Here is a 27,425-nt window from a genome sequence, read left to right as displayed (position 1 = left end):
GGGCTCCGCCGCTGGGAGGCGAGGCGAGCCGGGAGCGCCGCCGCAGCCCGGTCCGCCCCGGGCAGCCCCCCCGCCGCGCCCCTCGGGCAGGGGATGCTCCCGCCGCCGCCGGCTGCCGCATCCCTGCGAGCCTGAGCTCCGCCAGCTCCCCGCGCACCGGCCCGCGGCGAAGCGGCGGCGGCCGGGCCGGAGCGGTGCGGGCGCGCTGCGATGCGGCTCCCCCGCGGCGCCCCGAGCCCCTGCGGCCGCCGCGGCGCGGCTGAGGGCGAGCGGCCGTGAGCCGGGGCCGTCCCGGTCCCCGCCGTGCCGAGCGCGCTCGGCGGTGTCCCAGTGCCGGGGCCGGCGATGGCACTGCCCTGAGCGTCCCGCCGGGGACACCCCGGCTCTGGGGACGCCCGGCCGTTCCGGAGACTTTGGGGGCGTTTGCGGGTTTTGCCTTTTTTCTTTCTTTCTTATTTTTTTTCCCTTTTTTTCCCCTCTCATATTTTTCTCCTTCCCCGCTGCCTTTTGGGGTTTTCTCCCGGCGGCTCGTTCCCTGTGCCCGCCCCGTCATCCCCTCGCCCGCGGCCCCGTCCCTCAGGGCATGTCCCGGTCCAACAGCGTCAGCCCCCCGGGCTTCGGCGGCCCCGCGCCCTGGGCGGGCACCGAGCAGCACCGCTCGGCCTGGGGCGAGGCGGAGGCCCGGGCCAATGGCTACTCCTACCCGCCGCCTCCCAACAGGTCCTCGGGCAAGAAGGCCTCCCGCATGTCGAGCAGGTGGAGGAGCGAGGAAGACTACGAGCCCCGGAGCCGCGGGGAGAGCGGCTGCAGGATGATGAGCTTTAGGTCCAAATCCGCCTGGCAGGAGCACGGTGACGACAGCCGACGTCACCGGTCCCGGCACCCGCCCGGCAGTGATTCCCCCGCTGCCCCCAACAATGCCAGCCCCCGGCAGCTGGGGGAGCAGGGGGAGGTACGGCCCCGCTCTGTGGAGTTGGGGCTGGATGAGAAACGCATCAAGGCCAAGATTGAGGAGCTGGAGGAAGAGGACGGGGACGAGGGGGACTCCGAGGCGGCCTTCTCCATGGGCAGTTGTTGCAGTATCCTGCTGCAAATCTTCAGGTCCAAGAAGTTCCAGTCTGAGAAACTGGAACGTCTGTATCAGCGCTACTTCTTTCGGCTAAACCAGAGCAGCCTCACCATGCTTATGGCCGTGCTGGTGCTGGTCTGTGTGGTCATGCTGATCTTCCATGCCGCACACGGCCGCTATGAGGTATCCTATGTCGTGGTGCTCTCCCTGGCCATCGTGCTGATGGTGGTGCTGTGCATGGTGTGCAACCGCAACAACTTCCACCAGGACCACATGTGGTTGGCGTGCTACTCTGTCATCCTGGTGATCCTGGCAGTTCAAGTGGTAGGGGTTCTGCTGGTGTGGCCCAGGAGCGCCTCCGAGGGCATCTGGTGGACCGTCTTCTTCATCTACAGCATCTACACGCTGCTGCCCGTGCGGATGAGAGCTGCGGTCATCAGCGGGGTGGTGCTCTCCGCCATCCACCTGGCCGTGTCCCTCAAGATCAACGCGGAGGATAAGTTCCTCCTGAAGCAGGTAGGCAAGCCCTGAGTGATTTGGGTGTGTGCTCAGCATTGAAGGGCAAGGGAAGCGGGGTAGTCTGCCTTCCGTAGGCCTGCCCGGTGCTGGAAGGCTGACAGGACTTTCAGCTGAACTCCTGGGTTGCCTGCTGCTGGGTGGGATGGTGTGCAATGTGCTGGCTCGCCTGTAGCCTTGCTTTGTTTTAATAGCTGTGGTGGTCCTTTGTTTCTTCTCCAAGTTAAGGCTCTAAACATACAAGTGTGTCTTACTGGGTTTCCATGAAGGCTGCTCCAGCACTGCCAGACAGTCCTGCTAGTGCCCTTCAGTTGTATTTAATGCAATAGCCCTGTGCTAAGCACACCTATGGAACAGCATGCTGTGTTTTACTGAGAAATGTGTAGAAAGTCTGGCTGTTTTTATCAGGTAGAGGTTATCCTGTGGGTTCAGTGCTGGCACAGAGCTTGGGTGTCTCAGGAGAGCATGCTCCATGGGAATGTGGGGTAAGCTTTTGGTTTAGCAGGAAGGTGTTTTACTCTGAGATGTGCTGGAAATCTCTATGGTGAAAAAGCCTAGAGTTCCTGTACAGGCAGGATAAAAAGTACAAAACAAAAAAAGGTATAAATGCAGGTTGTTATTTAGCTGTGATATCATGTTTAACTGAAGCAGTTCAGTTCATGGGAACAATAAGACTATTATCAAATGCATTACAGTGCAATTTTTAATTACCATATCTGTATAAACAACAGCAGTACAAGGCGCCACTCTTCAAGCAAAGCAAGCAGCCTTGAGACTCGTGCTTTAAGCTTACCACATGTAAAATGTTGGAGCTGTGAAGCAGTTGTCATCCTTCTAATGTGCAGGACTCTGTGCAAGGATGAGCCTGTCATAGAGTCAGCCCTGATGTTTATGTGTAAATGGGGATTGTTTATTAAAATCAGGTGTTTGGAAGTTTTACAGTCCTAACACGTAATACAAAATAAAGCCTCGTGCTCAGTGCCTGCTTTGAGTCTTAGTTCTGGGTTTTTTGAGTTCTGCCTATTGCAGTGGCAAGAAAAGTTGTAGGACTTAAAGAAAACCTCATCAGCACTGAGGCTGTCACTGTTCTGCTATACAAAATAGCCCATGAAAATACTCTCTTCCCCCCCCAGACTGGTTAAACCTACTTGGAGAGTTACTGTCTTTGTTCTTAGTTTGTTACAGATATTTTTATAAACTGTGTGTGACATATTTTTCTTATGTTTGATATAAAAGTCTTTTTTGTGCATTTCCAGCAGAGCATACACTGTGAGTGGGACAGTTGGTGTTTTTCTGCTTGACTTGAAAAAGTTTGCTAATGGCCTCAGCTCTTCCCTACTGGGGCTCTGGTCTTGCAAACCCTCATGTGTGCTTTTTACTTTAAAAACTGAGACTTGTCCTGTTGAAATCAGTGTGTTTGGAGACTATCCTTACATGGCAAGGCAAATCCCATCATGATTGTGGCTAGGTGATTTAGCAGTTTGTTATGTGCAGAGTTTGGAGGATACTAACAAATGGATAAAATATCATCCTGTTGGGAAGTGTTGGTAACTGTATTTTAGTAGGAAGGAGCCTAAATTACAAAGGCCAAATGATTGACTCCCTCAGTAGAAAATTTGGAACAATTACAGCTCCCTCCCTTTCCAAATAGCAGGTTGTTTGTGAGAGGTTGGCTTGTGTATGAATGTGCACTTGTCAAAGGTAGGAGCATGGGCAGTAGGTGATGGTACAGTATGCACAAATTGTGCATTGCACAGTTGCTTTCACTTTCATAGGAATGCTGGGGTTTTCCTATGGTGTGGCAATAAATGTTCAGTGAATGAGGAATGTCCTAGGAGCACTCTTGCTTTGTCTTCAAAGGCAGAGTGTCTCTCCAGGTTGCCTGTTTATTTTTCCTACTAACACAGTCTGTCTTGCTGTAGTCTACACTGGGGTAGCATGGGCTGAATTCAGTGGGGTTGTACAAGGCCAAGCATCAGATTCCTTCCACGAGCTGCTGTCTCTGGCTGTCTGATAGAAAAATGTGTTCTGCTGAGCACATTGCCTCACAGCTATTAACAGGCTGTCCTCACCGGGGCTGTGTCTCGTTGCCGTGGAAATCCACTGGGTTCAGCTCTGCCCCCTAATGCACTCAAGCCCTATTTCCTCCTTCAAACTACCAGAGGCAAAGACAAGTGAAGACCAGATAAGTCAAGAAGAGGGAGTTAAGATGTTTTCTGTGACTTCACGCTGGCAGTCACATCAGCCTGGGTTCTGTGGAGCAGGAGTGGATGTGACTGCATTTGTGACTGTGTGACCGGATGGTACTTTACATCCAGCAGTCACAGAAGAAGGGCTGGTTAGGATGTATATCACCTTTCCTCTCTTTTTCAGGGCACTTTAAACTATAGTACTTAAGCAAGTTTTACTTTGTGGGCCCTTTTTTGCTCTTAATCCTCTCCAAATTGTTTCCAAACCAGGAGAAATCATACACTCTTGTTATGACCCACCAACATTTAGAGCAGGGTGACTCTTGTGTTGACTCCTGAGCGCTTTTATAAGGCTCTGGAGCCTGTTAAAATCTCCTCTTTCTCAAGAAAGTGAAATCCTTGGTAGTAGGTCCCTTTTGTGGGAAAGCCAGCTTGTTGGATTTCCTAGCTGAGGATGCATGGGTTTATTGTCTGAATGGTCTCCTATCATTGCTGGATTTTTCTGTTCCCAGACTCTCTGATCCAAGACTAGTCAGACTTCATGGAAGGGTTAATGCAGTCTGATGTTTCTGAATCCATAAGGTGACAGGGGTAAAAGTAGTTGTCATTGTTCAGTCCTAACTGAGATGCTTTTTAAGATAATTCTTCTGGGGTCACTGGATTTTGGAAGTAGGCTCTGACTTCTGTTTGCTACTTGGAGGAGTCTGTCTTTCACAAGAGAAAGCACCCCTGTCAAAAAGATGAGTACCTCTGTGAGTCAGATCAGCTAGAGGCAATGATCTTGGCTTCTTGAATTGAGATTTGATTGGAATTTAAAAAGTGCTAATTATTGCATTTATTAAAAAGTTATCCAATGCTGAGGGAGGGGAGAAAAAGAACTCCTGTGTTTGAGGATTTACTTGTTTCCAAAGGCAGCAGACTGCTGGAAGCAGAACACAGTGAATAGATGATGCTCTACCAGCTTCAAATCCGGATTGCTTAAAGGGGTTTTTTCATGTGTTCCTGTGATCAGTCAGCTGTAGAAGAGCTGCTTTTGGATTTGTTGGAGAGGGGATGACTGTATTTGTCTTCAGGTTTATGTGCTGGTATTATTCTGGGACAGGTTGCAAATGTGTTTCACTGCATGGAAGTGTGTCCTCTTCCCTCTGCGTGTATCTCTCTCCAGGCCAGCCTTTTCCATGGGCTGGCTTCGATGCACTCTCAGGCTCTGAGAACACACTCAGCTCTAGAATTCACGTAAGCATTACTTTACATGAGAATGAGGCTTTCTAATACTTAACTGAGAAAGAAGTGTACTGTTTATCAGTAATCTGCCTTGCATTCAGGGCAGAGATAAGGGTGAGATTTATTCCCCGGCCGATGGGAGCCGATGCCCAGCTGACCCACAGGCTTGTACGGGCGCATGGGAAGAGCTGCAGCCTGTGGGTTGCAGATGCTTAACTGGAGTCATGTGAGGAGACCAGCTGCCCTCAGCACGGATAGTCTTGAGTAAGCACTGGCATTTTTGTAAGACTATGGGCTAAGGGACAGGGAATTTCACAAGAGAGTTTATTGGACTCTGAATCAGACTTAAAAAGGGATGGGGATTGTGCGTGGGAGTGGGTGGGGGACAGGAGTAGGGGATAAGAATGCCACATACAAACATCAAACAAGCCGTGGACTGAGGCTAGTTTCACTCCTGTTTTCCCATCCAAACCTGTTTTATTGTAACTTTTTGAGGTTCCTTATTCAAGGATACATTTAAGTCTTTGTTGTTTATTAACTCAGCGTGAGTGGGTGGGTGTTAAGGTACCACGAAAAATAAATACCTTTTTTTTGTCTTGTGTCAGTAACCTCATTGGAAGAGAAACTGAAATGCACTGATCTCTTTTCTCCCAAAATGCTACTGCAAACCTTCTGCAAAGGATCTCTGATAGCAAAGTTCTGAACTACCTCAGCACGTCTTTTGTTTGTTTCTCTGATTCAGGGCTCTTCTTGCTCGACCCTTTTCCGTGTCTCCATCATAACAGCATTGCATTAGTACTCCTCATCCTTCACTTCTGAGAAGTGTGCATGTCTTGGCCCTTCTCTCTGTCAATGCATGTTAGTGGTAGATGATTGATCTACACCTGCATGGCAGCTCTCTTGAAAGTGTAGCATTTCAGTTTAACCATTTCTCAGAAGTTGTTGGTATGAAAACCAGTCTCTCCCCTTTTTATAAACAAACTCACTTCAGCAGGGCTAAAAACAATTTCTTACTGTAACAGGGAATCGACTTGAATCTTGTGGAGGTCTCCTAGCACCTTGTAGAGATGGTTTCTTGTTGGCAATTTGAATGGCATTCAAGAAGAAGTTAGTCACACAGTAGAAGTAGTACTGTATGTTCCATCCCAGCCTCAGCATGCTTAATATATGTAAGTGATGACTGATTTAGAGACAGATTCTCAGCAGTGTGTTAATCAAGTCCTTGCATTGTGCTTTCCTTGTGTCTTCAAGCAGCACTGTCTTTATTCATCAAGGAGAGATGAGCTACCTGGAATGCAGATGGATCTGTGTCAGATCTCCTATGGTTACGTGCTGCTTGTTTTACTTTTGTCCACCCAGAGAACAGATTTGAGTAATGTTTGTACAAGGATGGGGTTTTTGAGGTGCTCAGCCACACGGGGCCAGGTGCTGGGTGCCTCAAACAGCACTTAATGCCCTGTTTTGCATAAACATTGATATCAATAGGGCTCTTGTGCAGTAAGAAGAGCTCTAGCACTGCTCACTACTGAAGAATCTGCCTGAGCAGCAGTTGCACCGAAGTTAGTGAAAATTGATTTGCAGTCTTCTGTTCAGGGGAAAAATGGCAACCTGAAATATTCAGTAACTGTTGCATTGATAGTTGCCTCCCTAGGGTAATTCTGTAATAGAAGTAATTAAGTAAATCCCTGAGGTATTGTGTATCAATTTAGTCCTTTGTAAGAATATTGTCTTTATCTCTTGGACGTGTGTTGCTTGAGGTTTACAAAGGTGTATCCATTTTTCTTACCTAAATTGCCCTATGATCCTTCCACCTCCTAATCTACCCCCTTGCTTCATCCTCCTTTCCCCTACCATGAATTAGTTTAATATTTCACTGTAATGTTCACTAGTATCAAAACCTGTTAGTGTGAAAGAGTGCTGTGTGTCTAATTTCTTAGTGTTCCTGGATTCTTAATAGGTTTGTTGTCTTGATAAACTGACCTATTTAAGTAATTTCTCTCAGCCTTGTGGTAGTAATCACACTTTTATAGCTGCCTTGCATCTTAGTGAATTGAAGACAAAACCTAAGGGGTGACTGAGGTGCATTGCAAAAAGACTTGTCCCTCTAGGCATTTCTATGACATGCTTGAAAAGGCAGAGTGTGCTGCCACTTGTTATTTCTGGAGAGGTGAAGGTACTTTGGAGCAACATGGGGATTCTGCAGGAGGCAGAAGGGTAAATTTCCATGCCCTAATCTTACAAAGCAGCCATTGCCTTGTCCTTTGGTGTCCTGGGCATGATGGCTCAGTTTGACACCAATGTGTCACCCTGCTCTCTGTCACAGACCTGTCCACAGCAGGACATCTTATTTTTGTGGTCTTTTGTGAATAGCCTCATTCAGATGATTTATAAACCTGAACAGCAGTGATATAAAATGCTGCTTATCCTGGTGCTAAAGGCTCACTGGAACTGGTCATGCCCTCCTGGAGCCTGAATGGCCCAGTGCTTCCTAAATGTCCTTTTGCTCTGAGTCCTCTATGGTGTGGGCAGCGCTGCCAAGGCCTGGGGTGGAAGAGACTGGGACTCAGCCCAGCTGGAATGTGAACTTTGGGCACCAGGCTGTTCTCCAAATGCATTCAATTTGTGTCTGATTAGCTAATCTTTCAGTCATGTACCATGGCTCCCTCTCTGTTTTTTAAGAAAAGTGGAACAATCACTAACTTTTTTAGCCATTGTAGTAGTTGGAATACTTACAATCTTTTGGGAATTGCTGGTTTGGTCATCATATTTGGTACTACTGGGTATTGCTCTCATTTTCTAATTGAACTAAAAGAACTTTCCTTCTGTCCTGGTAGAAGATGCAATGAAAAATTCTCAGCAACGGCTGAAGAACTGAGAGGTAAAAATCAAAATTATTTTGACAGTAGATTCCATGGATCTGGTAAAGTGATCCACCCTGTAGCTCGCAAGAGGCTTCTGAGAGCCAGTGCTTTGAAAAGTTCCTGTCTTTCTCTTTTGTTCTTTTCCTTCCCATCTCTTTTTTTTTCTTGTCTCATTCTACTTATTTTTAATTTTTTCTATTCTTAATTTTTTTTTTTTTTTTTTTTTTTTTTTTTTTTTGTGTTTGTTGGGGGTTTTCTTTGTTTTGAGTTTTTTTGTTTTGTCTGTTGTTTTTCATTCTTTTTCCCTGTGCAGATGGGTGCAGTTCAGAGAAAATATCCACTTTTGTTTGAGGAGACAGGGCTCCAAGTTTTACCAGCCTTGGGCAAGGTTTGTCCTCCCATCTGCTTTATTCTGTAGGGTTTACATGGCACCTTGCACAGGTTATGTGTACCCAGAAGGGGCAGTGCAGAGGGAGCTGGAGTGCACCAGAATCTCCCTCGAGCCTTCCAGCTGCTGCATGATTTAATGATGTGCTACACGTTGGGTTTTTATGGCCCAGAGGGTTAGGACAGTGGCAAAGTGTGTGCAAGGAATGTGAAGATTTACAGCTTCTGGGAAATGGGTGGGGTTCCTGTCTAACTGCTGTGTGACTTTTTCATCTCCTGCAAGTCCTGTGTTTTGATGTGGGATGTGCTCAGTGTTAGTTCCTTCCCTCCCTCTGAAGTCTAGCCTAGTGATCTGAACTTGTGATATCTTTCATCCATGGGATGCTCTTTCTTCTTTTTGTTTTGACATTGGTGATACTTTTAAAAAAATATTTTTTTGTCTTTACCTGAGATGTAGCCCGTTGCTGCCAGAAACTTAATTTGATTCATTATTATGGAGTCCTTAGGCTAGGTAAAAACCCAAGGGGAAATCTCATGTGAATGAAAAAACACAACCCCAAAGATATTAAAAAGGATAATCTAGTTATGAGGGGGTGTGGGAAACAGACAAGAATTTTAATATTTGTCTCCTGAACTCCTTAATGTTCTCACCTTATCATAGGAAAGTTTGAAAATTCTAGCACTTAATAAGGTCACACATAAAATGGCTGTCAGGCCAAGACAAGACTCAAAATGCTTTTTAGCACCTGCAACTGGACCACTCCCAGTGAAACTCTGTGCTGTTTTATGATGGTGCTGGTTTCATCACTGGCAGGTACAGGAATGGCATCATTCAGCAGACCTGCAGTAGAATTTAGCATGAGATGGTCTTGCTCTGGCACTCAGAGAAATGGACTGAACACATTTTAAAGCTCTGCCTTCTGCTTCCAGCCTTGTTCTCTGTCCCACCAGGAACCTGGTGGGTAGACAAGCCTGTGATCTGCTTCAGCCAGACAGTCGGTTTTGCACCACAAAGATGATGTGTTTACAAATGGTAGGACCCCCCACAGCTGAAGAATTAATGGGCAGCACTGGCATCCCCAACAGCATTGCTCCTGGTGCCAGGCTGGCCTCACTAATGCCTGGTAGGATTTTTCTTGCAGCACTCACTATAGAACGTTTCATTGTATTGTCAGGCTTTGTTCTGCAAATAAAATATCATTATGTTCTTTTTTCTTCATATTTATATGTCACTAATGTAATTGCCATGTATCTTTATTCCCTTCCCCAGACATCAGGAACACAAATCATATTTGTGTATTTAAGATGCTATCAGGACTGTCTGTAGTGTGCATTGTATAGTCATCATTTGTGGCTTCTCCTACTTCATAGCAGCAGAAGTAGCAGAAGAGAAGTATATTTCAAAGCATCCTCAATCTTGCCCTGATTTTGTTTATAATTCCTTTACCTAGACTGCTGCTTCTGCAGTTTGAGTGATGAGTTTCCAGATGAAATATTAAATTGCCTTTTCTTTTCATGAAAAGTTTTACACACCCATGTAATACCCATCAAATTTTTTACTGTGAATTGGGTCTTTGTGGTATTGCCGTGCTTGGCTATCATCCTGTGTTTTCCTGGGAAACTTTGCTTTTGGGAGGTTGAGTTTTGGGAATTAAAGCTGCTCTTCAAATTCAATATACACATTCCACTAGTATCAGAGTGCATCTTTGCAGACAGTAAACAAAGGACTGTGCTGATGCAACACAGAGGGAATAGAAATAAAGAAAGGTTTGTGTTCTCTTTCTTTTCCCCCCAGACATTAGAAATTGATCTCTCAAAGAGGCAACTTATGCAAACTGTTTTTTCTTCAAATATGTTTGCAGCTTGTATAAGACATTCTGTCTCACTTCATAGTCAGAAGAAAAGGCTGCGACATTGCTTGCAAGAATCTGTCATAAAATGTTGCTGATGCAAACAGTTCCCTGTCTGTATCTTCCCTTCCAGAAAAAGCCTTGCCTCCTTCCCTTAATTTCCTGCTCTAGACTAAATGCTACAAGCACTGATCCCTGTGTCCCTCTCACTCTGCAGACTGAATTCTTAGAGCAGTGCTGTGGTAAGGGACTACTCAAATCAGTATTTCTAAAAACAGTAGTTTGCTGGTCAGCCCAGAGATGACAGAGCTCCTCAGACATGCTTGCCCAATGATGAACTCTTTCCATTTGCTGGGAGGTACCCAATGGCAGCTTTCTCTGTATATTCTTGCTCAAAGTGTGGGTATTTATACACAGAATTGCACAAATGGGGTGTCCAAGGGACATGTTATTAATGAAGATGCTTCCATTTAAATGGGATTTCTTTTTTTTGGGCAGGTGGTTACTCGTAATCTCATAGGGCAGAGGAAGAAATGCTCTGCTAAGGAAAGAGGAGGCTCTGCAGTGTGGTGGCAGAATGTGTAATCACAGTGTCAGTCTCACTCATGCTGAAAGCAAAATGCAGTCTTTCAGACCATTGAACATGAAGTAGGTTACTAGAGTGGGAGCTGCTGTTGAGTGGTGAACTCTGTGGATCTTAAGGCCAGGATGGACTTCTGAGTTCATTTAACATTACCCACTGAACAATTCTCCTACACTTTAAAGTTTCTTCCATTCAGATGGTATGGAATTAAAAAAAAAAAAAAAAAGTTTAAATGCTGAATTGCATAGTATTTTTCAGTTGAAAAGGCAATCTGCAGTGGTTTCTGAAGTGAAGGTGAACTGAACCAACACTTATGTTTTTTATATTTTACCTCTTAGTAATTTTAATAGGATTTTAATACCCTGTGGTGGAAGATTTTGGGGATATTTCTCTGCTTAAGTTGGTGTCATCTACTTAAATATAACACAGATGGATGGTAGTTGTGAAGGGGTTGTGACATCTGCCTAGATTTTGTGCTGGGTAATTACATTCTTGCCTTCTTAATTGATACTGAATATGGCAGTTTTCTCCATGTCTATTCTGGAATTTTTAGCAGTACACCATCAAATAGATGCTGTGCATATGGGTTTGCTATCATATCTGAGAAATTTGCAAGGTTGTTGACAAGCCAGGAAAATGAGGGCCTAGAGCTCAGGCTTTTATCTCCTTAGTCACGACAGTGTGCTAGAACAAGTGCTACCCCCTTGATATGACAGATGCACTGATAATTTTTGAAAGGTACAAAACCAGAAATGATATGATTGAAGGATACTTCTAGAGCTCAGCTATGCCATCCTGCTGCACCAAGGCAAGACCAAGTCAGCCTAAACCATTTGTGGCAGGTGGTAGTCACAGATCCGTCTGAAAAAATGTGCATCACAAAAGTACTGATGTGCTTTCCAGTGTGTTTGCTTTGTTGGTGTTTTTTTTTTTTAAGCAAACCAGCAAGCAGAGCCCTGGGTAGCAGCAGACAGTAAAGAAAAGCTGTGACTAGAGCTCTCTGGCTGCTCTCAGATGAAACTGGTGCTTGGTTTCCTTGTCTCACCTGGCTGTATTTCCCACCCCACCCAGAGCCTGCCATTCTCTATTGTCACAAACAGTATTTGAGTGATATCTGGCACAGCTGGGTCTCATTCCTGAGCAGGGCCTTCCTGAGAGCACTGCAGTACAAGCAGCAAGCTTGAAGGTTAGATGTCCTTCCACAGGTGAGCTCCTTTTTGGTGCCTGGCCCTCCTTTTTGGTAGCTGTACTTGGGTAACCCCTTACAACTCCAGGCCTGCTCCAGGGACTCTTAAAAGTGTATGCTTTTTGCACTGTGGTTGAAATGACAAAATGAACAAATACTTAAGGAAGTATTTTCTGAAAATATTTTCATATCTCAAGAGAGAAAGTTAAGAAACTACAATTTTGTTTTTGTTTGTTTGTTTTCCTTCCCTAATGCAGATAATGAGTATCTGGCTGTGTCATGGCACTGAAAGTTTGCCCAAGTAATGATGTCTAGGAAAGGTAACACTCTGTGGATTAGTTAAACCACAATATAGAGCCCACTATACAGAAACTGTAGTCCACTGCTGAAACCACCTTACTTGTCTATGTTAGATGCAAATGGACCTAGTTAATTTAATTCACTTCCAGAGGGAATGCAAACTAAATAAAGTCATGCTTGTTAAAAGAAGTGTTCTCACAGGTTTAAATAATTTTCTTCAATTTATTTTGATGAACTTTTCTGAACAGACCAATCTTTACCATAATATCTTCAGGCTGAGACTGTAGCTTATGTAAGTGAGGAGTACTTTATACAATTAACTTAGTGCATTGCCCTAGTATGTAATTTTCTTTTAGAAGAGAGAGTGTAACTCTGCTATGTGCCTTCCCCTTTGGCAAGGGTTGGAGCTGGTTGTAATAGGGACAGAGTTAAGAGAAGGCCTTATTTGTCATGTTTAGACAGCCCTTGGTCCCATTTCCAAAGCTGCTTTTCAAGAGCCTGGTCATGAGTGTCCTCTCTCTGGCTGTTTCTGTTCAAGGGGTGACTGCTCACAACTCATCATTCCAGAGAAATTATCTGCTCTCAGAGCATGACCTCTTGCTTGGGGCTGAGGCCAAACCTTTTCATTGCCAATTCCTTAGTAGCTGTGACCAGGACAAAATGGTATGTCTCAGATCCCAGGCTGCCACCTGGAGTGCCACAGAAGGGGCAGGTGATGCTCTTGTGTCTTTCCTGAGAGAAGCTCCTTTGGTTTCCAGCAGCTCTCCTTCTGTTTAAGTCATTTGCAATTCTCCATACGCTACTGAGGCAGTGCCTTGCTGCAACATGAGCATATCTTCTGCATGTCAAACTTCATGGGGGATGCTGTGACAGCTCCCTGCCTGCCAAACCTCCTGCTGAAGCTTATTGGAGAAATATTGTGCTCCCTTCAAATGGGTGGCATTGTAACATTGGCTTGCTCCTTGAAAAAGCATTTGGGTCTGGGCAGAGTGAAAATGTTGATTTCTTTTCAGTAGAAGGAAAAAAAGCATGAACGGTGCCTTCTGCACAAACAGTGGTCTTAGGCAGAGCTGCAATTCCAGGACTGAGTCAACTAACTTTTGAATCTTAATGGCCATGATATTTACTTCTCCCTCTGCTATTCCCTGTACCAATTAGATCTAAAAGAAGTCTTACCTCTCTTTGAACCATACCCTAAATCATTGTTGCCTTGTCTAGTTTTTATTTAGCACAACAAGAAATGAGTTGGAATCTAAATGCCTGTTGCCTATCACCAAAAATACCTTTTTCCCTCTGGCTGCTTGCAAAATGCCTTTAACTCCCCTCAGGGCTTTTCTGTATGAAGGGACAGCTGGTGTAGAACAATAGTCGCTGATTTACACTGATCAATCCTCACATTACTGAGAGGCATCTGTTTTGTACTAGGCACCCTGCAGTGGATCAGAAACATGCTGGTGGAAGGTGTGTCTGCAGTGTCTCCTGTGTCTCCCCAGCATGACTTCTCTGTAGGTTATGGTTTTTTTAAGAAAAAAAAGGGAAGAAATACTGTAAAAAAAAATTTAATAGTGAGAGGTGCATTTCCTCTTCTTCACTTATGTGGTAATGGATGATTGAGTCTGATTTCCCAAGTTTTTTTAGTTGTGTGCTTCACCAACAATACCATTACTGCCAAACAGTCAAACTTAGTAACTGAAATGTTTTCTGCAACTCAACTCACCCAAAGTTAGTTTAGCCCATATATTTGGACCAAAATAGTCTGGGAGGTGCACATGCACACCTGAGCAAGCAGTTTGGAGGGGTGGGTATCATCTAGTGAGAAAGGAGTGTTAATGAGCTAGGAGCAAATGCAGCTGAAGGATGTTAAGGACATGTTAACATCCTGATAAGGACATGTGCTGGAGATTGTGCTGGAGGGAAGGACATAAACTTCTTTTTGTAGAATCATGAAATGTTTGGGTTGGAAGGGACCTTAAAGATCACCCAGTTCCAACACCCCTGGAATGGACATGGACCTCTACTAGACCAGGTTACTCAGATCCCCATTCATCCTGGCCTCAAACACTTCTAAGGATGGGGCATCCACAGCTTCTCTGGAAAATCTATTCCACTGTCTCAAAATTCTGTTTTTCCAGGAAAGCCTTAACAAAACAGGAGAGAGGGTGGCCAAGCATGCTATGTCCACCTGCTACAGTCCTCCCTCTCTCTGCTTTTTCCTTGCCTTCACCTCCTCAGTGATGTAAACAGCCCCAGAAGTCCCCATGCAGTGCAGCTTTGTGTTCCTGCCACCAGTTTATTTTTCTGATGCACTTTACCTGTGCAGGTAGCTAGGATGAGCCCTGACAGCCATCAGCTTTTACTGAGAGAAATCAAATAGTGTTGCTATTACTGACAAAAGAAAAGAAAGTCACAGAAGGTGGCTGCAGGATAGATCTCCATTGCCCTGTCCTCCAGAGTGACAGCAGGGAACAGTTTGTTTCAGTGGCTCTTACCTTCTCTTACCTTGGTAAGAAGCTCCAAACTTTGTTAATGTTTTGAATATCTGTGGTGATCTGGTTAAAGTTTCCTTTTTGGTCTCTAAATAAGCTGCAGTGGATACTTCTGTGAAAAAACAAGACTGCACTGATTCCTTCCATTTTTCTTTGGTACAAATGGAATGTGTGGTGAGAGCATGATCCAACAAGTGTTACTTTGGAAGACTCACCTACTGCTGGGATTCAAGTAGTGCCCAGTCCCTCGCACTTCATGTGAGGGCAATTAGCGCACGTGCACGGCAATTAGTGCTGCAAATGAAGTTGACACGGGTGTATTCTGCCTCTTTAATGCCTTGCTTTTCTCCTCTGCCAAAAGAGCAACCAAGCAGTCTCAAAGGAACCTGCTGCCTTCTGATATTTAATTTGCTTCAGGCTTACATTGGCATCCTGCCTCTTTCTTCTGCCGCTGCGCCTGGCCCACCTGCCTGCTCTGCTGCAGAGGAAATGATCCCTATTTCCAGCAAATCAGGTCATGACTTGCCCATGTGCTGCAGTTGTGCCTCACAGACATCCAGCACCATCTCTCCCTGATGTGCTTTGTCACTCCTGGTTTCTGACCTCCTTTCAGCAGAACATTGGGCTGGTTTCTGATGAGCTGCACTGCAAGTTGGCAGTGACTGGCAAGGGAACCAGTGGGAAACTGCAGAGCCATTCTTCTGTTATCCATCTTCTTGAGCTAGATATCACAGTAATGAGAACTTTCAAATATCTGTGATACCCAGTGTGTATTTGTGACCAATGATGGCTCTGGAGTGTATGCTGGAGTATAGATGGCATGTGTACAATTCCCATATACATCAAGTAACATGATGTGATTCTTAACCAAAATTTTAACTGTTCCAGAATATTTTTAAAGCTAAACAGAATAGAAAAGTCTGGCTAAAAAACCTTGCAGTTGAATACTCAATGATTATAGGAAAAGTAAGGGTTTAAATTACTAGAAGAGATCTACAAATCACTGACAGTAGGAGGAGGGCATATAAGTAGATGGGACATGTTAAATTAATAATGAAGTTTTGGTGCAGGCTTTTCTGTATGGCTTTCCTCATTGTACCTTATACCATGGATCATACATCTAGATTTGTTTTTGAATGCTTTTTAGAGTGTCTCTTCATAGCAGGATTTGTAGTTTTGGGGTCAAATCTGGTGGTTACCCCAAAAGCAGGACATGATTGCCCTGGATGGGAGTATGTAGTTACCAGCTTTGCTTTGAGTGGATGCTGTAGGCAAAAAAAAGTTCAGCTTCAGTCTCTGTAAACCCATCTACTGAACCCATCTACTGGAGATAACACACTAGGTTAATGGTGTTACTGTGGGAGCCTTTTTTATGCACCACTGATTACTGAGACAGTTCAAATATGGGTCAGTTTTTCTTTCTCTCTTTCTGAGTAGAGTTTGCACAGAGTAACATGCAAGCTGTTGCTTTCTAGAAAATGTGGGTCAAGAGCTGTTTTGCTGAGGAAATCAGGAGGTTTTTTACTTAGCTAGCATTAATACCCAAGTGCTTCCTAACTTCCTTGCTCCAAGGTCCTAGGCTGTTATGCTGATGAATAACACACTTTGTGGAACAGAAGTGTGCATTGAGCCATGATTGTGTGTCATCAGGAGCGCACTGTCTGGTGTGATTCACAGGTGGATGGAGTTCATGAGGGATGGTGAGTCCTGTCATCCCAGCTGCCTTCAAAGCAGCTTCAAAATCCATGAAAAGCGCTTGGTGACTTTTGAGATGAGCAGGGGCAGACAGAAACTGTGTGGGAAAGGACTGCATATTCCTCCTTGTGAAGAAATGAGCATGTGGAACAGACTGTGGTTGAGGAGGTTGTGGGGGGTAGAATATTAACCATAGTGAAAATAATCCTGGAGGAGCACATTTATCCATGCTGGCACTTTGCACATGTGTCAGGGTGGAATTTTCAAAGAAGGCCCTAAACAAAACAGCTTTATGGGAGAACAAAACAGCATTGTCAGCAATGGCCAGGGAAGCTGTGCCAGCACCTCTTTCCATATCTGCTCTGAGCTGGTTCATGTTCTGGGGATATTGCTTGCACAGAGGTGTGTTAGTATCTGCCTTGAAGGTGCAGAAAAGGGTGGTTGGGCTTCGTTTTCACTTAGCTATGTTTTCTGAAAGTTACTTTTTTCTTTTTTTTTTTTTTTTCTTTTTTTTCTTTGTATGTGTGTTTGTGTTTTCAGACCAGAATAACTTTTCCTAAGGGAACTGTGCATGGTACGGTGAGGTTTGTTTTCTTTTCCCCCATGGCTGTGTTTGTAGGCATTCCCTTGCTCTGAGTCTGGGAGGCTGCATTACAGCCCTCTGCAGGGATCATGTGTCTAATCCAGGCTTTGGGGCTGGCTCAGCCCCTCAAGCCAGCAGAGTCCCCCTCTGTGCAGGGGTGTTTGAGGAGTGTCATGGAGATGGTGGTCTGATCCTCCTGGATGAGCATGCAGAGAGTTTGTCTGTCTTGGTCACGGTGGGGTCATGGTGCCAGAAGAAAGTGGGTTGGGTCATGTTGTGCAGCATCTCATATTTGCCACAGTGAGTTTATGGGACATCTTGCAGTACAGAGGGAATGGTTATGGCTTCCTGAGCTCCTTGGCATTCCTGCCTCAGTAATGAGGGAGCTTAGGAGACTTCTGAGGAAGGAGTGAAACCTTCTTGCATCCTACTGGATTGGTTAAAATGTGAAATGAAGTTTCCAAAGCCGTTCTTTCCTGTGGTGCCTTGTGTCTCAGCATGGTATGCCTCAGGCATCTGAAAGTTCCCAAGTGGGTCTTGTGAATTTAGACATCTAAAATCTTCCTAAAGAGCATTTTTCATTGACTAAACAGTGTGACTGCCTCCTCTTGCCTCTAGCCATTTCTACAGAATAAATAATAAGCTTGTGGGCTTCCGTATTTCCTACTGTTCAGTCCAACTTTTGAATGTAGCTGCACTTGAACAGGCATGAGCTGCCTGACCACTCCTGCATACCACAGCATGCTGATTGCTGATGTGATCTGCAGTGGAAATTGGTGTGGCAGAGCAGAAAGGGTTCTCACAGCACCTAAATTCTGAGCAGCAGACTTCTGCTAGGAATTAAAGAAAATGCGCTAGACTTGGAGGCTTGGTGTCTCTTTGGTTTTGTTATTCGTGGGAATGCAGCTCTAAATTTGAATGTGGGGGAGCAAAAGGGAAGAGGTTATTATTGACAGTTCTTCGTGTGTTGGACTGAAGGGCAGGGCCTGGGCTGTGGTGTGCAGGTAAAGGGTGAGCACTGAGAAGTGCTGAGGGCTTCCCTACAGCTCCCTGGCTGAGTTCTGTGCTTGCAGCCCTGCCTGCCTGCTTTCCTTTTCTCCTTCTGGGAAGGGTCAAACTGAAAATGGGATGCAAGAGAGTGTGAGGAGACAATAAGCATCTTGCTGAGATGGAGGAAGCTTGTGAGCCTGTATGGGGATGGCAAGGGCCACAGCCTGAGAGAGCAGCCAGGAGGATCAGTAGGATGGTGCATGGAGCTGAGGAGAGACAGCTGTGAGATGTCATTTGGAGTTGTTATTTTCTGAGTAAGCTTGTCTCTGTTCTTTTGAAAGCAAGGATCAGTGTTATAATCTGGACTGGATCAAGCAATTTTTAAATTTTCTTCTCTCCCTTAAATAAAGGAAACCACTACAAAGAAGTTGAAATTAAAATGAATTGTGAATTGTTATCTGCTGCCTGCTAAGCAAAATCTCATGAGATGAATTAGCAGTCTGGTAGTGTGCTGTGTAGGATGCAGGGAAGTGCAGAGTCTTGGCTGTGGCACCAAAACCGGCCAAGTATGCCTGAGACCTGCTGCCCTCTTGGAAAGGGGCTGTGGGTTTATGGCAACAGGCTAGCTGGGTAATGACTGCTCAATATTGTATGAAGAAGGATTCGAAGAAAAGAGGAGAGGACAGGAATGGAAGAAACACGCTGAAAATGAGACCCACAATGTCTTGTGACAGATCTTTTATTGGGACTAATACAGAAATTTCCTGGTGTGCACGTGCTCGTCCTTTTTCCACGTGTGACTTCTCCATAACAAACATCTCTCAGCTGGGACTGACAATGGAAAAATTGTAGGAAACTTTCACTAAACAACTTGGTGGTAGGGCTACCTCCTGTTTTGAGCTTTTCTGTTTTAAAGGAACCATCTGCTGTATAAGTGTAAACACAGCAGATGATGCAAGCTCAATCATCCCAGGGCCAGTATCCATTTAATGCTTGCTGCTGGCAGGGCCCCGTGCCCTGTCTTTGTGTGGCTGCCACCACCTCTTATTCCAGGCCCTGAGCCTGTGCAATTGCACAGAGTTAACTTTGCAGATCAGAACTTCCCACTGTGGTGGTGTTGTTGCCCTCTTGCACATGCAGAATTACAGGAGCAGGCAGTCCCAGGAACATGGGAAGCTGGAGTGACACTTGAGCCATGGCCACGCTGGATGTTGGAGTGGCTCTGTGAGTGAGCCAGCTGAGCAGGTGCATTTCAGTTTCTCTTTGTGTTTTACAGGGTCTAATCATGTTGGAAAACCTTCAGGAGGCAAAGCAGAGTACTCTGTAGAATCCTTTTCCCTCTGCTTGCCCTTGCCCAGCAGCATAGGTCAGTAGCTATGTGCAGAAGTGTCACTTGGAGGATGCTGGATCTTGTGTTAAAGCAAACGCTGACTGTGGGGTCTTGGGCTTCTGCATAGGGTAGGCTTCACACAGCTTTCATCCCATGCTTTTATTGAAGTCATGTTTTACCTGTTGAGGCCTCTTCCAGAAGGAATGGGTGGAGGCTGCCAGGGCTGCTGAGGATGGAGTGACAACTTGGTTCATTAAGACAGGGAACTCTGATGGGGTCAGTTGGAGGAAATGCTGACGTGATTTCTCTCTTGGCCTGGTTTAATGCACACTGTGAACCTGTATAACCTGGCACAGCCACCAAAAGAAGCATTTGCTGTGGCAGAACAAATATTTTTGAGGCATGTGGAGGCCTAAATCATAGGGCTTGAGAGGGCCCAAGTCATCATGCATGTCTTTAATTTAAGCCCTGCTCTCTAGCAACTCGTTTAAATTTATCAATTTCATCTTTGTTAAACTGATGAGGAAATTAATACATGTTTATAGAGTCCATGCCACAACTGATATGAGGAGCAGCTGGTTAATGTTTAGCAAAGTTCTGAAGATGAGGAGTGGTATACAAGTGCTGTTCTGACTGTACCATGATTACTCTCGAAAGAAAAGTGTTGTTTTAAAAAATGCTTTTATCACCTTCATCATTGTCCTTACAGAACATTAAAATATCTATACCCATATATTCACCCATTGCCCAGCTAACACAGAATTACAGAAGCAGAGGCATGTATCCCTACAACCTAAAGAGAGATGTATGTCAGGTGAATGAAGCCTGGAGAGAGCCAAGCTAAGAAGCCTGCAGAGCAAAGTGACTCAGATGGCAGAATGCCCCAAAGGAAGCTTTCAACAAGGGTGATTCATTAGCAGTCAAAGAGTCCTTTTTCTTTTCCTGCACTGCTATATTTACATTTTGATATGTGTGCACATCTCATGGAAACGGCCTTCCTAGCTAAAGTGTTGTTCTAAATGTGAGAAGATTTTGTGCTTTATGTTTGAGGCTGTGAGGCTTGGAATACAAGCAAAGCTTTCTTTGGGGAGATACTTGCATGTAGTCTGTAAGGTGTTACTAAAATCTTGTGCTGATAGCACTGCAGGGATTTGGGCTGTGATTTTAATCTGCTTAAAGAAGACACCCAAATTCCAAGCCTGGATTAGTGCAAAAATGAGAGACCTTGAATTTGTCAGGTAATCCAACACACATTCTGGCTTTCTCAGAGCGTGCTAAAGCATTGTTATACCTGTGAATCTGTTTGCATCGAGAAATCCCACTGAGACCAGGGTAAATGTCTTACCATGGGGATAAGCATAGTTGTGTGAGCCATGTGAACTGCTGACAGCCCCTCTCTGGTCCAGCAGGAGAGTGCCTGTCCAGCAGCATCCAGAGTGAGTGTGATTTGTGCGTGGCACTCCCAGCGGTGTGCTGTGTCATGATTGCAAGGCTCATGCTGCTCATGTGTGAATACCATGAGGTTTCCTGCATCAGTGTTGTGCTGGCAACAGCCGCCAGCTCCTGAATCAGTTAAAGCCAGGCACGGTGTGGGCTGTGATTTACAGGGCTCTGGTGGATTAGAAAGCCTGTTGTCTATCAACACATTGTCCAGGCAGCACAATAGGGCAAGGTAAGCACTGGAAAAGCAAGGTCAAAGAGCTGACAATGCCATATTGTATTGCGTGACCCTGAGCAAGTGGTTTACATGCCTTGCTTCTGCTATTCTGAGTGAAACCAGAATAGTGCCTGCTTTTAGAAAAAATGCTTTATGTTCTGTGGTGGAAAGCATTCATCTGAGTGTTAAGTATTTCTGTTGTAGAAAGAGATAGTCTCCCTTTTCGTAGTTTCCCCGTTCCCAGACCTTTTTGGGGAGATCATATGCACTGGTTCCTTTTGAAGATGAAAATCTCTTTGTAGGTGTTCTGTACTTCATTCATCATGATCCATCTGGAAATGCATTTTAGAACAATCCATTTTGTTTGTGGCTTTGGCTGGATTTGCATTCTCCAAATAGCAGAGTGTGGTTTGGGCTTAGTATGGGATATATGGCCTCTTTGGCTTGGTTTCAGCACAGGTTGGGGAGAACTTCTCTTTAGGTTTTCTGGTAAGGCACCAGAAAAATGCAAGGTGTCTAGAAGCAGAAGCTGTCATGGCTGCTCACTTACAAGCAGCCTATGTGGTATAATTTGGTGGTCTCAGGCAGCTGAAAAGAAAAAAAATAAAAGGAGAGTGCCTTATAGAGGATTCCAGCAGATAAAAATGATTTGTTGTGAAGAATCAGTTACTGATTTAGGTTGCTCCTTGAAGTGGTCTTGTGTTCAGTATTGGTACAGTGGATTGTACCAACAGCCTTCACAGCATTGTTTTCTTGCTCCTGCTAGTTCATGACCTTTCTCCAAATTCATAAGCTGTGGCCCAGTCTGCCAGTCTGTATGGAAACAGCACATGTACCTGCTAGGTGAGCCAGCACCTTGTCTTTCTAGGCAACCTGGTGCCTAGAAGAATTGCAAGAATTTAAGCTTGTTAAGCCACAAACTGTCTTAGAAGGTTGGGGTTTTTTGCCCTTCAATGGGACAGGAGCAGATATCATTATTAACCTCTCCACCTACCTCCCAGCTAGCTTTCCACTGAGTGTCTGCATTTTTAGATTCTGTCTGTCTGCGGTCCAGCCCCAAGACAGTTAATTTTAATAAATAAATAATGATAAAAATAGTCTCTGAGGACTTGGCAGGCAGCAGGCCAGGGAATCTGGGCAAGTCGCCAGCAGCTCTTCCACTTGAAATCTGATGTTAGCTCAGACTGTGGCACTCACATGGGTCTGTTCAGATTCTTTGCAGAGTGCCTTTCCCTTCCCACCTCAGATGGAAGCTGTGCTCCCCAGTGCTGTGGGCTCTGGGGCTTTGGTGGAACACAGGACTCAGCCCAGCAGTGTGGGGCGAGACAAAATGCTGAAATGAGTGTCAGTGCTCCCCTGAACCCAGGCTGGGGAATCAGCTCGGGCAAGACTTCTGCAAGTGCCAAAGCTGCAGAAAAGCCTCAGCTGGAGCAAGTGGGTCGGCCACAAGATGCAGGGAAGGAGGAGGGAACCAGCCTCTGCGTTCTGGCACTTGCAGTGCCAACTGCTCAGTCTGCTCTGATTTTTTCAGCCAATGCTGCAACGGGCTCCATTTTAATCCCCAGGGTGACTTAATCATTGTGTGATGTCCCACACCAATCTACAAGTTATATCTTAGGATAGGAGCTGTCACACCTCTTGCCTTTATATTCCCATTTCCTATCATGCCATATATTCACAGCATATGGTACCAGGAGCTGAAAGAATCCATCTGAATCCTGGGCAGACACTTGCCTCTATCAAGAATGTCTGGGAAAATATGTATCCAAGAAAGTGCATGCCCTCTGGTGAGAATTAGCCTGCCAGCAGGTGGGAAGGTTTTAGAGTAAAAGAGTTGAGTTTCCCCCTTTAAAGAGAAGTGAAGGGGTTTGGAAGAGCAAAGCTGTTTGGACATACCAGGACACAACAATCAGCACAGTTCTTGCACTATCATGCCTGCAACAGAGAAGTCAAAAGTACAAACGTAAACTTGTGCCTTCTCAACCAACCCTGCCAGAAACACTCCCCAAACCAGCCTGCTTTTCTCAGGTTGGTTGAGAGCTATTTTAAACCCACCAAAACGTTCAGACTTGCTCCTCTGTAGGCATGTTCCCGAAAGAGTGTTCACAGAAGGAACGGGTGGCAACCAGGTTTAACTCTAGCTCCCACGGGCTTTAAAAATCCTCAGTGTGGGATAATCAAACATCCCCAGATAGGCACACACCTGCTGCACTGGTATGGGCATGGGAATTCCAGCAAAGGCTGGTTTGGGGCATGGTGTGTTTGTTTCACTGACAAGGCTGGGCACAGCATCTCTTTTTTCTCCCTTGGCTTTATTGTCTGTCTTAATAATGTTTGGCCTAGAGAACTGGCAAGGTAGCAAAGATAAATGCACTTTCCAGATTTCCTATCATGCATTCCAGTTTCTGGGGATGTGTCTGTCAGTGGTCTCACCTGGAGATGGGAGTGCAAAATAAAGCTGTTTGCAGTTGGGGGGTGGTTGCCCAGCAGGCTGAAGAAGAGGAGAAGTATTTAAAGTACTTCTGCCTCCAACACCAGAGACAGTCTCAGGTGATACGGGATGATGAGGGAGAGGCAATCCCTTTGAATATCTGAGATGTCTGCTCCATTTTGGGCCATCTAGGGGAGCACACTCTTTCTGAGGCAGGCAGTGTGGTAAATCAGGAGCTACCATGGCACCAACCCACTTGTCCAGGGCTCTGGCTGCAGGAATGCAGGGTGAGGGCTTGCACAGCTATGATGGGTCAAAGGATCTGCAGAAGAGGGACACTGAGAATATCCATGGAAAATTGTGGTTCAGGACAGACTAGGATTACAGTTCTATTTATTTGTAGGTTTATTTTTTCCCCCTGTCCTCAACATCCTCTAATCATGCATTAGGAAACCCATTATGTCCTCTTCCATTGATTTAGCCACTGTTTTTATAAAAGCCTGCCAATCCGTGGAGGAGGCTAAAGTGAACTCTGGGTGAAATTTTAGGGCTTGATCTTTCTAAGGCAAGTGAATCACCATGAAGCAGCCTTTAAGATTCAGCAATCTTAAATCATGTGTGGGGAAAAGCTGGTAAGCGAAAGGCCTCTGGGATGCTGTACTGACAGCTACCAGATTTAGGGAGGGAATTTGCTCTGTTAGTGCTATTCCTGTGAGGAGAAGATACAGAGAGAAAATCAACAGCCTTAGCTGCATCCCTGGAGTCTTTCAGTTCTTGGGAACTCCGTTCCCCTTTGCAGGGTGATAAAAAACAAGGGCCCTCTGTAAATGCTCTTCTAGAGGGAGAGTTCTCAGTTTCTATGACAAAGCTGAAGTGACAGAACAGGGCTCTGTCTTTTCCCCTGGCACCAGATGTGCATACTACATCAGTGAAAAAGTGAGATGATCTTCAGGGTTTCAGTGTAGTATTGCTGGGATGAGCAAATTGCAAAGAGCAAGCTCAGACAGCTCAGAGCTCTGACTGGGTCCCATCTCAGGGAGTCCTTGTCCACAGTAAAAAATTCCTTCTTGGTCTGTAGCATTATTGGTCTGATTTGTCATGGAAATACATTAAGTTGAATAACTCTGGTCATGGCTTGTGGCCCTGTATAACCTGGAAGGTCATGGACTTCCATTGGTTTATCAGAAATCATAGAGGAAACATGTAAATAGAAATTCTCAGAAGACTGAAGTACTTTTTGTAACTGTGTGCTGTAGTAGCTCACCTGGCATTAACATGGACATAGGACAACCCTGCATTAAGACAGGCTGGTTCATTTCAGTTATTTAATAGTTAAGTACTCAGATCCTGCTGCAGTGACTGCTTAACTTAATAGTTCATTTACTTTGGAGGGTCTGGGATAATGCTGATAATATCTACTTACAGCTTCTCTTCCCTGCATAGTTGGAATGAAATGCTTTGTGTAGGTGTGGGAAGAAGGGCTGGGTGAAATTTTATACCCAAAGCTATAAGACAGTTATGGAAGTGGGAATCATAGAGTAGTTTTGCTGATTCTGTGAAGTCTATCTTGTCCATAAGGGCTTTAAATAAACATATCCCTATTCTAGGAAAGGATGGAGAGGAGCTCTGCCAGGTCAGCATGTGGGGTGGTGACTCTGAGATCAGCAGACTGTCAAGTTGAAGACAAAGCAGGCAAAATAATTACATCTTGGCAAAAAAGTGTAATTAGGAAAGAAAGGCCATGGCTTAGATGGCTGAGCACCCCTCCCCCTGCCATGTATCCCAGCTCTTTTGGATGGTGCTCCTTGGAGATTCCACAGAGCAGCCCCCACTTGAGTTATCTCTTTCTGAGGAGACACTTGTGAGAAGACAAAAAGCAAACAGCTTGTTCTGACTGAAGCTCCCCATGCTCAGGGAGGCACAGCCTGCAGTTCACAGTGTGGTGAAGGGCCAGTTAGTCCCTGGGATGCCCCATCAAAACCAGTGTCCTGCTCTGGGGTCCTTTGCTGTTTCAGGAATGGTGGTGATGAGCTACTTGTGCTGCCACCTTTACCAAGCCCCATCTCTGCTGCCAAGAAACAAACTTCAGAGCCTTTGCAAAGGCATTTCAGCTGTGACCAACAGCAACTGTGCATTTCCACTGACAGATCCTGTGTTATTTTCTTGATGAAGTTGCCACCACTTCCTCTGTGATTCAGATAACGTTTTTTCTTATTTCTTTACTCTTTTTACCACCCTTCTGTCCAAGAGACTGGTCTGTTCTTTCAGCTTCTGTCTCTTTGCCAAGTCATTGCTGCATACAGGGAGCAGGGATTGTGTTTGCTGTGTTCCAGCACTGTGTATTGTTGGTTTCTTTCCAGTAGCTCTGACTGCAACCAGATGTTTTTGGTTAGTGTTCATCACCTCTGCTTTCATTGTCAGTTTTCCCTGGTTCTGTCTTTCCTGTCCCAGTGTGTCATCCTGATACCCCTACCCACCAACTTTTTGGATTCACGTCTCTTGACTTTCTCTCTCTTTCTCTTTCTATCTGTCTGTCTATCTGTCTATCTATCTATCCTCTAAATGTCTGCAGGAGTGGGCAAGATGCTGGAGATTTCAGACAAATATTGTGGTTTTCAGGCCCCGAAGGAGAGCTGTGTCTTACAGAGGACAGGAGTATGGATAAGAATGATTCCTGTGCTGGCTGTCACTAAACCTCTGATTTGCAGTGGCTGCATCATTGCTGAGGGATGTCCTTATCTATAAAATGAGGAAAATTGTAGAACACTTTTCCTACCAGTAGTGAGTCCTACAGTATTTGGGAAGAGTGTGTTTTATCTCACGGAATGCTGGCAGCAGTGCTAATGGTCTTGTTGAGCTCAGAAAAGCATGGACTTTGAAAAACATAAAATATTGGCATCATGTAAAAGGCAGTTAGACTGCTGCAGCAGCTAAGCCTAGATCCTAGCACTAGATTCCTAAATTAATGATATTGCTCTAGTGAAATAATCTCAGAGAGTTGCTGAGAATCTCTGAAGATGTGCTTGAATGTTGCAATTAAAGCTGTTTACCTTTCATTTACTTGTTTAAGTTGTGTGAAACATGAAAGAGCATGTCTCTTACCTTTAGCTATGGGTAATGTTTGAATGTTTAAAAATAAAGTAGCTTTTAAAAATCATGTTGAGGTAAACAAAAAAAAAGTTCCAGTAACCTGTTGGTGGTTTCTCTGTCTGTCAAATTTGCTGTTGTTTTAAATGCAACTTGGCTCCCAATTTTTTGCATTTTTGGCTGTCTGTTAAATATTTCCTTCTTCAGTTCATATTCCCATTGTGAAATGAGTTGGGAAGTCCATGCTCCAAAGGAGAATGCTGACAATGTTTCCATCTCGTGCCAGTGCTTGTAACTGAATATTCAAGGTAGTGTTAGATTTTCCAAAGAAATGGGATTCATTTTGGCCCTTGCTGCATGGGAATTTCCTAAAAACACTTTTTTATAAACATTGTCAGTGTTTGGTGAAGTTTATGTACCTTCCTTCCACTTGATTTGCTTCTCAGGGAGCATGGAGGGAAATTGGTTGAGGCTCTTCTGCCTATGGTCATAACATTGACTGAGTACCTTCCCATTTTCCCTCCATTTTCCATTATTCCACTTTATTTTCCAAATTTATTTTCTGTGTTAGTAATCAAATAACAATATTGACTGACTGAGGCGCTGTTAATTTAAATTTAAATTACCCTTAAAGGGTAAAATGATTGAATAGTATTCTTAGATCCTCTGATAAGAAGTGGAGTGGCAGGTTCCTCTAGAATGTCTGAAGGTCTTTTACCTTTAATTTCTTCACTGTTGGTGACTTATAGCTATTTACCTTTCTGCTGTCAGGTGGTGTGGTTGGTGGTGATACACAAATATTGCATTAAAGGGTCAGGAGGCTACAGTCCTGCAAAACCATAATTGAGAACTAAATTTTAGCTGACAGCACTTCATCTCTGTCAGTGGAATGATAGGGAAGTACCTACATTTCCTTCTGGTTTACAGGATGGCTTGTTCATTCTTAGCCTTGCAGGAGAAAGTTAATAATAAAGGACTTCATAGAGATTGTACTATTCTGT

At 44.8% G+C, this 27,425-nt stretch overlaps 1 protein-coding gene across 1 annotated transcript in view; it reads left to right on the top strand.

The window, feature by feature from the left end:
* The first annotated feature begins 220 nt into the window (after positions 1 to 220).
* ADCY5 (adenylate cyclase 5) overlaps positions 221 to 27,425 on the top strand; it is a 199,921-nt gene continuing 172,716 nt past the window's right edge. The window contains exon 1 of the mRNA XM_056496843.1: positions 221 to 1,585. Within this exon, the coding sequence (XP_056352818.1) occupies positions 584 to 1,585 (1,002 nt within the window). The 5' untranslated portion in view covers positions 221 to 583. The remainder of the gene's footprint in view (positions 1,586 to 27,425) is intronic.

This window comes from Oenanthe melanoleuca, chromosome 7 (assembly GCF_029582105.1).
Source record: "Oenanthe melanoleuca isolate GR-GAL-2019-014 chromosome 7, OMel1.0, whole genome shotgun sequence".
In the NCBI taxonomy this organism is placed as follows: Eukaryota; Metazoa; Chordata; class Aves; order Passeriformes; family Muscicapidae; genus Oenanthe; species Oenanthe melanoleuca.
Note: the sequence above shows the minus strand (reverse complement) of the source record. Positions and strands in the feature narration are given on the sequence as shown.